The sequence below is a fragment of the Indicator indicator genome, chromosome 2 (assembly GCF_027791375.1).
Source record: "Indicator indicator isolate 239-I01 chromosome 2, UM_Iind_1.1, whole genome shotgun sequence".
In the NCBI taxonomy this organism is placed as follows: domain Eukaryota; kingdom Metazoa; phylum Chordata; class Aves; order Piciformes; family Indicatoridae; genus Indicator; species Indicator indicator.
Window position 1 is genome coordinate 41,661,097 of NC_072011.1, and position 9,455 is coordinate 41,670,551.

Genomic DNA, 9,455 nt, shown 5'->3' on the forward strand with positions numbered 1-9,455 from the left:
CCGTGCCGGGCGCGGGAGCGGCGCTGCGCTGCGGCGGGGCCGGGGGCCGAGGGCCGGCGGGCGGCGATCGCTGCCGCCGGTGCCGCGGCTCTGGGGGCCATGCCGCCGCGCCGCCCGCCCTCCGCGCCGCCCCGCCGCCCGCCCGGCGACCGGCGAGGCAGCGCCCGGCGGCGGGCGGGATAATGCGGCTGCCCGGCCCGCAGGTACCGCCAGCGGGGCGCCTCCGCGGCCACCGCCATGTCCCCCCCGGCCTCGGCGGCCGCCGCCAGCGAAGGAGGCAGCAGCACGCCCGTGCCTCCGGAGGAGGAGGCGGAGGGGGCCCGAGAGGAGGTGAGGAGAGCGGCCGCCCACCCCTCCCGCTCGGGGCTGCCCCCAACCACTTTCCCTCCCTCCCTGCTCGCTTTGCATGGCGCGCTCGCTGGTTGCCCCGCCGCGGCCCGGCCCGGGCTCTGCCCGCACAGGTACGGACCGGGAGCCCCTCTCCCCTCCACCGGCAGCGGTGCGGGCCGGCGGAAGGATGGAGGGTGAGGAAGCCCGCCGTCAGGCCCCGCCACCGGCAGGCTGCCCATCACCCCGGCTCCGCTCGCCATCCCTCGCCTGTCACCTCGGGCTCGCCGCGGTGCCGCCGATGCCGGACGGGGAGCAGAGGGCAGCGCAGTACGGAGTGGGGCCGGGACCCGGGGGTGGTTGGACTGCAGGAGGATGGGAGAAAACCGCGAAAGAGAAGCCCGGCGTGCTGCTCGGGCTGACTGCAATGGGAAGAGGTCGTTACACCTGGAAGAAGTTGATGTGCAGACCCCCCTTCCTGCACTCTGGTTTGTGAGGGTGCCAGGAGGCAGCACAGCCGCCTGGGTCACTGTGAGGGAAGGTGCAGTGGGCAGTAGGAGAGAGGACTTGGGGACGTGGTGAAGCCTGGGGTTGTCACTGGTGGCTGCTTCCAGTGGAATGTTGGCTAGAAAAATTGAAAGGTGCAGACTAGGGCAGGCCAGGTATCAGCACAGCCTGGCTCCAGGTATGCTGCAGTCCCTGTTGCAGCTGATGACTTTTCTGGCAGATGCCAAAAAGAGTCAGGAGCAGGATGCTTTGTGCATAGAGAGCAGCATGGGGAAGCAGATGCACAAACTCCTTTGTCTGCCCCCACAAATTCTGCTTGCAGCATGGGCATCCCAAGAGGAGAGAAAACCATATTGACTAGCAAGATCCACCTTATGCTGTGGGATCAACAGCCCATGCCAGAAAGCTAGGCAGTGTAAGAAGAGCAGCATTCTCCTGGTGTGGTGGGTTTGCCTTGCTGGTGAGACTAGAGCTCAAAAGGCAGCTTAGTGGGGGATGCTCAGAAGCTGGTGCATCACTTGTCCTCTGCTGCTGAGAAGCTGCAGTTAGCAAGTGCTGCATAATCCTGGTATTCTCTGCTTCCTTGGTTTAGAAAGAACGTGAATGGCCATGCATGGTTATTCTATATATACAGACATATAAATAATTGTGGGAGAGGAGCACTGAAGTTCAAGGACTGGGAAGCTGTGCAAATGCTATATACTCTGCGGATGTTCTTCTCTTCCTGCTTCTATTCAACAACCCCTGGTGCTCTGAACCCAGGCTCTCCAAACGGATCCTGACCAGGGTAGCTAAACTGCGAGGCCCCTTTTTAGCATGAGGACATGCTTGTGCCACAGTGGGATGTGATCTCTTGCCCTTGGTGCCCTGGCAGTGATGGCACTACATTCAAGAGAGCACTGTGGCTTTTGAGCAGTGCCAGAGAGAGCCAGTTTGGATGAAAGAAATGTAGCAGGGGCAGTGCCTGGGTATTTCCCTTGCCTGCAGTGTCCCCTGACTAGTAGGGATTATGAGAAGATTGTCTGGGCTTTGATTGCTCCACAGTGGCTGCCAACTAGGGTGTCAGTATAATCTTACCCTGTGGGAGTAGGCAGAAGGGCTGCAGTCCATGACCTGCACTATTTAGGCTAAGGGCATGCTTCTCATGGCCAGAAAGTATCAAAGACTTGCATGAAGCAGCTGGATGAGGAGAGGCTTCAGCTGACAGTGCCATGCTTGCTGGTGTCTCATCCTATGTAACAAGGAGAGACCTTAGTGGCGAGCTTGGATTCATGGACTGACCTAGGACAATCCTCTAGTCTTCAGAAATATTAGGAGAAGAGGATGTTCCTGCTCCCAAGTGGTGCCTGTATAAGCCTGTACTGGCAGTGTGATGGCCTCATTTCTGTCAGGACCAATTGATGGTATCAGCATTTGCTGAGCATTACTGGAGTTGTGTCTGAATCCCACCTGTAAGAGCCTGTTGCCCAGGGCTGACTGGGAGCCAGAGGAGATACCTGGGGAATGGAAAATGACTGGAAACATGCTCTGTCCTGTTGGAAGTTGCCTCATCTTGACATATCTCAGGTCACTGTATTTAGGAGCCAGGCAAAGGAGGGCTTCCCAGCAAGGCAAGTAGCAAGAGCTACTGGCCAGGGCTGGCTGAACCCTTTTTCCTTGTTGGCATGACATGCATACACTTGCACTTAATGTTGGTGAACCGAGTCTCACTCAGCAATGCATTTTCATCTTGGAGGGTAGAAAATGCCAAGGCATAAGCTCTTCAGCCTGGGAACAAGCAAAACAATGTCCTTGACTGTCCTGTCCAATGGATCAGGTGGGATGCATTGGAAGGAGATGGTTCTCCTCCAGGTTGCTATGTAAAATGGAGACCTTGGTACTGTTACAGGGGCTGGCTGCTGGCAGGTTTTCCTGGCTCCTAAACACTCAGCCTTCCCCTTTCCTCTGCAGATGGCAATGATGCCAGCCTGGGGCTGAGCCAGCTCTTTCTTCCAGACAGGCAGTTCCTGAATATGGGCTGTAGGCATGTGGCATGTGATGTGAGTCTTTACTGGGACCATGCTGACCAGAAGGTGCCAGTGTCTGTCCAGGGCCTTGGAAGATGGTAGCAGTTCCTAGAAATGACTGGATCCTCCCCATCTGTTTTGTTCTGGGGATTTGAGGTCAAAGGGAACGGGGCTTATTCATTTGTTGCATGATGCAAGCAAATAGGCAGGGCAGAGCCATGAAAACTGAAGCTGAGGTGTCCCACTGGAGTTCCCTTGCAAGCTGCTGTCACAGCATGGCTCTCAGGAGCTACCTGAACCTTCAGGTAGCAGCTCTGGGTCTTTTTGTGTCATTTTTTCAGCCCCATGGAAGGTTGTCTCTAGTACACCTAGTCTTGTGAACCTCAAGGCATCTTGTAAAGTGAGAGTTTAGCATTGTAGGGATGAATCAGAGATTTCAGGTGAGTCTCTGCAGGAAGAGGTGGGTGAGAGGCACGGGAGGTGAGGACGTAGGAACAGTTGTTAAATAGGCGATGGTAGATGGTGCCAGAATGTTTCAAAGAGGAACTTGAAAAGTTTGAAGGTTTTCTGGAATTGTTTAGTGTTCAAAGTTGAAGGGTCAAGGTTGTAGCAGTGATTAAGGTGTTTTGGCCCATGTGCTTGGCCACCAGGGTGGTTTGTCCCTCAAGACATTTTTGAGAAGATAACCCAGATCTCAAAGGGGTTTAGTGCAAGCAGTGATGGGGTCCTCTCCTCTACTGCCCCTGCCCTGTGCATTGCAGTCATCTCTGTTTGCCCCACGGCCGCTCGTAAGTCATCCTCTTCATCCCTTCCCATGCATCCAAGAGCAGCAGATGCAGGTGTGGGACTCCATCTCCTTTCATCTCAGGGGTAGAATCACAGGCAAATGCTAGGTATGAGGGAGGGGAAGCTGAAACATCAGTTCACCTCTTGCCTTTTCCAATGTGTTTTATACAATTAGTGCCCAGAAACCTGGTAAGGTTTGTCCCGTGTGCTCTAAGTGGTGAACTGAAGCACAAGGAGGGATTTGACCAGGATCCCACAAAGGGGTTGGCCAAGCCAGGCCAGGATTGGTTCTGGCCCCTAGCACTGCAGGGGTGTTGAGGTGCACCTGCAGTGGTGGATTTGCTTGCCATTCATTCTCCAGTGCTCAAGTCTGAGCAACTGAAGAGCTCCCTGGTGATGGAGGGAAACCCAGTTTGCAGTGAAGTAGGGCAAGCCTTTCACCTCGTTTCATCAGACTGCAGTGGGCAGATGATGGTGACATTTAAATCAGAGCCTGCCCTCCTCCCGGTGACACTGTGCTGGGACAGAAAGGATTTCCCTTTCCTCAGCCTTTTCATCTGTGTGTTGCTGTGCTGGACTTCTCCAAGGCTGTTTTAAAGCTCAAAGAGGCAACCTTATTCAGCTGCTTCTGCAGGCAGAAGCTGGGGAGCTGGTTGTTTGCTCCTGTGAGCCCTTTGCAGCCCAGGAGAGGAGCAGGGATGCTGCAGTTCCTACTGGGATTAAACTGCAGATGGCTCCTCCTCCATCTCTGCTGTGGTTGTATCCCCTGACACTGGCACTTCATCGCTTTCAGAAACCCCACCAGCATGGCTGGTGTGTATGTGTTTTACCTCAAAAGCCTAGGACAAAACTGGATTGTAAACAGTTTACAGCAGGGGTTAGCGTGACACTGTAAAAGTGCTGCAGTATCTAAATGCTGCGTAGTCCTAGGAGGAGACTAATGCATGGACTAGAGCCCTGCTAACACAGTTTCTGGAGCCAAGCCTGGACTGCATTGTGCTTGCTGCTGCCCTGCCCCAGGTGGGCAACCGCAGTGGGGTTTGCCTGCATCTCCACAGGGCAACAGCCAACATCACCCTTCCCCTCAGCAGGATGATGCAGGGGGTGTGGAATGTGAGAGGCCAGGGAGTGACTGGGAGGTGCAGTTTGCCTTTCCAAGATGTAAATGTGTCTCCCCGGTGCCCTTTTTCCAACTTCACAGAAGAACAAGCTGAATTCTTTGCTTTATTCTTTGTGCTGCATTTTGCAGACCCCCCGCTCCCCATGAACAAGGTGCCGTTTCTGTGCAAGCCCTCATGCCCCACAGACACCCCAGGGTCAGCAGGTGCCTTGCATCTCCCTGAGGCCTTCATTCAGACCATCCCCATGATCATCCTTTGGCCAAGCGGTCCTCTTCGAGCCTCACAGCCAGAGCTGCCACTGCCAGGGAAGGTTTGCACAGCAGAAGGTGCCTGTGGGAGAGGACGCCTGCATCTGCCTTGGTAGTGGCCCAGCAGTATGGTGTGGGAGAGCTGTACCGAAGCTGAGCAAAGCCAGGGGGATCTGGGCAGGCCCTTCCAACTTGGTATGGATCTGAGCAGGCTATGTCTATTGTGTGGGCCACTTTCCTCTCCTCACTTCCTTTTCTCTTACCCAGGGTTCCCTTCTTGCCCCAGGACCATGAGACTGGGGTGCATGTGTCCATGCAGGAGGTGCTGAGCAGAACCAGCCCCCCATCTCTCCCTGCTGCCTGCAGACCAGTGCTACTCCACCTGCCTTCCCTGAGCTCTGTGACTGGCTGTCACTCTCAGCTGGTGGCCCCAAAGAGAGGGCCTCAGCACTACATATGCTCAGGACCCCTGATGGGATGTGCCACGTTTCCCTTGCAACCAGCAGTCCTTCTGAATGTGCTGCCTGCTCCACTCATCACAGGCTGGCTGCTGGGGTAGGTGGGAAGTTCCCTGCCCCTGGGAGAGAAACCTCTATTGGAGATTTGGGCTTGATCCAACCCTGCTGATCACAGTGGCAGAAGTCCCACTGGCATGGGGTGGACCAGGCTCTGGCAAAGTGTAAGGAGGAAAAATTGGCACATTGGACACTAGGAGACCAAACCAGGGCTGAATGGGTCTTCAGGGAGAGCAGGGAAGGAGAGGTCCAAATATGTTCCCAGACCTACCAGTGGCCTTGTGGCCTCTGGTTCTTGATTTAGTTTTCCTTTTAATGCCATAGTGAAGTGACCCCTGTGCTTTCTAGCAGTGCGAACCCATTGAGCTCTTTGGGATCCTTGGATGAAAGACCTCTGCAACTCAGCACACTCAGGAATGGAGGAGGTATGGGGCCAGGTTTCAACTTCATTGCCTTGAGTGATGTCATTAGAGCTGGTGTTAGACTCTACAATGGCAGAGGTGAGCTCAGGAGCCATGCTGTATGCAGCCAGGGAGGGAGAGCAAAGCTGAAAGCCTCTTACTGAGTTTTGTGGCATCGCACAAGGGTGGGGTTCTTGCCCTCCTGTTTCAGGTTACACCTTTGGAGATTACTGGGTTGGGTGCCATTTGGTCTGGAAGAAGTCTTTTGTATAAGAAAGCAAATAGCTTCTTGGCATGTTCTTCCAGGGATGATACCAGCTCTCTCTGACCAAGCTGAATTCAGAGTGTTGCAGACAGTGACAGAGCTTTCCTTAGTGTTTTGGGTTCTTTTTCCTCAGTCTTTGTGAAACCCTGCACAGTACCTATGATGAAGGCATCAGCACAATCCCTTTAAAAGTCCCATTGCTGAAGTCCTGCCTGTTCCTCACCATGAAAGACCAGTGAGGAGTTTTTCCAGTAGCATGGGTGGTCACAGCCCAAAAAACCCTGGTGCAGGCAGAAAAGTTTGCTCGCAACTGTGACTGATTTCTCACCCACTCTGCTGTGGCAGATCAGTAGGGTCCTCTTCACTGCCTGCCTGAACACCTTTTAGGAAATTATTCCGTATTTGCTTTCTCTTCCACTAGAGGTGACTGTGTTTCAGTTGTGGAAAAGTACTTTTGTGTTAGCGTGGTTTGTAAAGCACTTGAGAAGCACTTCAGAACCCCTTGGGCTGCCAGATACTATGGTGATGTTATGGTTTGACCATCATTACCAAACAGAGGCAGGAGGTTTATTTCTCCACCTCACAGGTACTTCAGGCCTCTTGTCCTACCCTGGTAGGAGGAACATGAATATTGCATTGTGACTGGGAAAGGGGGAGAGACTTCTGTGCAAGCAGTGTAGATACATGGTGAGGTGTTCAGATGGGACAACCTATCAGCGCTGGCTGCACTGGTGGGATGGATGCAGGAACTGAGATATGTGGGGAAGATGCCCCAGCCTCCATCTTTCTGTGCTTCAGTACCCCTGCCTGGGACATGGCAGTGGTGAGGGTTACAATCCATTGATGAAGTGCCTGGGGTGCAGGCTGGGACAGTTGCCCTCTGTTGCTTTGCACATCCAACTGGGCTCTGTCCACCTCTCACAGAGGGGCAGAGCACTGTGAATGGAATTATGTGACATATGCCCACACTGCAGGACTGTCATTGTGAGGGAGGTATGTGTCTAGCAGGCCCACTGAGGCTAGGAGCCCTATGGCATCTGCTGTTCATGGAACTACAGGTGCCACTGTGGCACCCTGCTGCCTGCTCACCTTCCTCTTGTTGCTGCAGCCTACTGACTTCTCTCTTGTTTTCTCTTCCTTTCTCCCTGGTACCCCGGAGCAGCAGCGGCCCGTGAAACAGTCTCTCAGCAAGTCCCTGTGCCGAGAGTCACACTGGAAATGCCTATTGTTGTCCCTCCTCATGTATGGCTGCATGGGAGCCATGACCTGGTGCCATGTCACCAAGGTGACTCGGCTGACCTTTGACAGTGCTTACAAGGGCAAGTCCATGATGTACCATGACAGCCCCTGTTCCAACGGGTACGTCTACATCCCCTTAGCCTTCCTGGTGATGCTCTATGTGGTGTACTTGGTGGAGTGCTGGCACTGCTACACCCGCAATGAGCTGCAGTACAAAGTGGATGTGGAGAGCGTGCATGAGCGTGTGCAGCGGATGCAACAAGCAACTCCCTGCATCTGGTGGAAGGCCATCAGCTACCACTATGTCCGCAGGACCCGGCAGGTTACCCGCTACCGCAACGGCGATGCCTACACCACCACCCAAGTATATCACGAGCGGGTCAACACCCACGTGGCAGAGGCCGAGTTTGATTATTCCAATTGTGGAGTTAAAGACATCTCCAAGGACCTCATTGACTTGGAGAGCTACCCAGCCACACGGCTCCGCTTCACTAAGTGTTTTAGCTTTGCCAATGTGGAGTCAGAGAACTCCTACCTGACCCAGCGGGCCCGCTTCTTCACAGAGAATGAGGGCCTGGATGACTACATGGAGGCTAGGGAGGGGATGCATCTCAAAAATGTGGACTTCAAGGAATACATGGTGGCCTTTTCTGACCCAGACAACCTGCCTTGGTATGTATCCCACTATGTCTTCTGGGTGGCAGCTCTGCTGACGCTGTCCTGGCCACTGCGGGTGCTAAATGAATACCGCACCTCCTATGTCCATTACCACGTGGAGAAACTCTTTGGGTTTGACTATGTGGCAGTGACGCCCGCCGAGGAGCGCACCTTCTGCCGGAGGATGCCCCGCGTCAACACAGTGGACAGCACGGAGCTGGAGTGGCACATCCGATCTAACCAGCAGCTGGTGCCCAGCTACTCGGAGGCAGTCCTGATGGACTTGGTGGGCCTGTCTGGCTGTACCAGCTACTCTGCTTGCCGGTACGGGGGCTATCGGCAGAACTGTGAGAGGTGCCACAGGACTATAAGCAGCTCTTCCATCTTCTCCCGCAGTGCCCTGAGCATCTGCAATGGCAGCCCCAGGATCCCATTCAGCAGCAGCCGCTTCTCCCTGGGCCGCTTGTATGGCTCTCGGCGCAGCTGCCTCTGGCAGAGCCGAAGCGGGAGCCTAAATGATCAGAGCTGCCCTACTGAGCAGACCCGTCTGTCCAGCCAGGTGACTGTGGAGGAGGAAGACCCCCCTCCTTACCAGGATGCCCTCTACTTCCCCATCCTCATCGTGCACCGCAATGAAGGCTGCCTGAACCATGACCACCGTCACCTCCACCGCAATGGGTCCTGTGTGGAGACCTCACTGTGAAAGCAGAGGGCAGTGAGATCTCATTATCTGTTGCTGGACCCGAGCCAGTGCAAGATTTGGGGAGAGGAGCACAGGGGAGGGAGATGGCCCAAGAGGACATCAGGATGAAGCAGACAAGACATTTTGCTCCATCAGCCAGTGAGAGCTCCCCACACTATGGCTCTGACCTCCTAGAGGGGTGAGTTCTGATGCTCGCCCTGACATGGCAGAGAACTCTAGACCAACCACCATGTGCAAAAAAGAAAATACCAAACCAACCCCAAAACCGTAATTCATGGCATCAAGATTCAGGAGGGGGAATAAAAAGACAGGCCTGATGCAAGGACGGGGGTACTTTGGCTCCCATCCCTGGCTCCAGGCTGACTTGTGCTCCAAAGAACCAGCAGTCACCAGAAAGCACCCTGCTGCACCTCTGCCCACCCCCCTGCACACACTGGTGAAGGGGAACGGGCCCCTTGGGAGAGGCTTGTAACTGCCTGTGCCTAAAGGTCTGGGGCATCTAGGCACATGGGCTGAGCAGCAGGTTAGAGCAAAGGCTGAAAGCCACAAATCCAGATTTTTCCCTTCTCTCCAACCGTTTCCTACCCTCCCCACTTTTAGAACATGCTCCGACTGTTACTCTGTTCTCACTGATGGGAATGGCACCACCTCCAGAGGACCCCAGGCTCAGCTCCTTAGGA

The 9,455-nt window shown here is 54.7% G+C and overlaps 1 protein-coding gene across 1 annotated transcript; it reads left to right on the forward strand.

Annotated features, from left to right (window-relative positions):
• Positions 1–237: 237 nt before the first annotated feature.
• On the forward strand, positions 238–8,775 carry TMEM151B (transmembrane protein 151B). The gene is made up of 2 exons (XM_054399183.1): positions 238–330; positions 7,339–8,775. Exons 1-2 carry the CDS (start codon positions 238–240, stop codon positions 8,773–8,775), a joined length of 1,530 nt encoding a protein of 509 aa, XP_054255158.1.
• Positions 8,776–9,455: the final 680 nt, after the last annotated feature.

Coding starts and splice junctions, on each gene's coding strand:
- TMEM151B (XM_054399183.1), top strand. CDS start 238: ATGTCCCCCCCGGCCTCGGCGGCCGCCGCCAGCGAAGGAGGCAGCAGC. Junction 331..7,338: donor CGGAGGGGGCCCGAGAGGAG/GTGAGGAGAGCG, acceptor ACCCCGGAGCAG/CAGCGGCCCGTGAAACAGTC.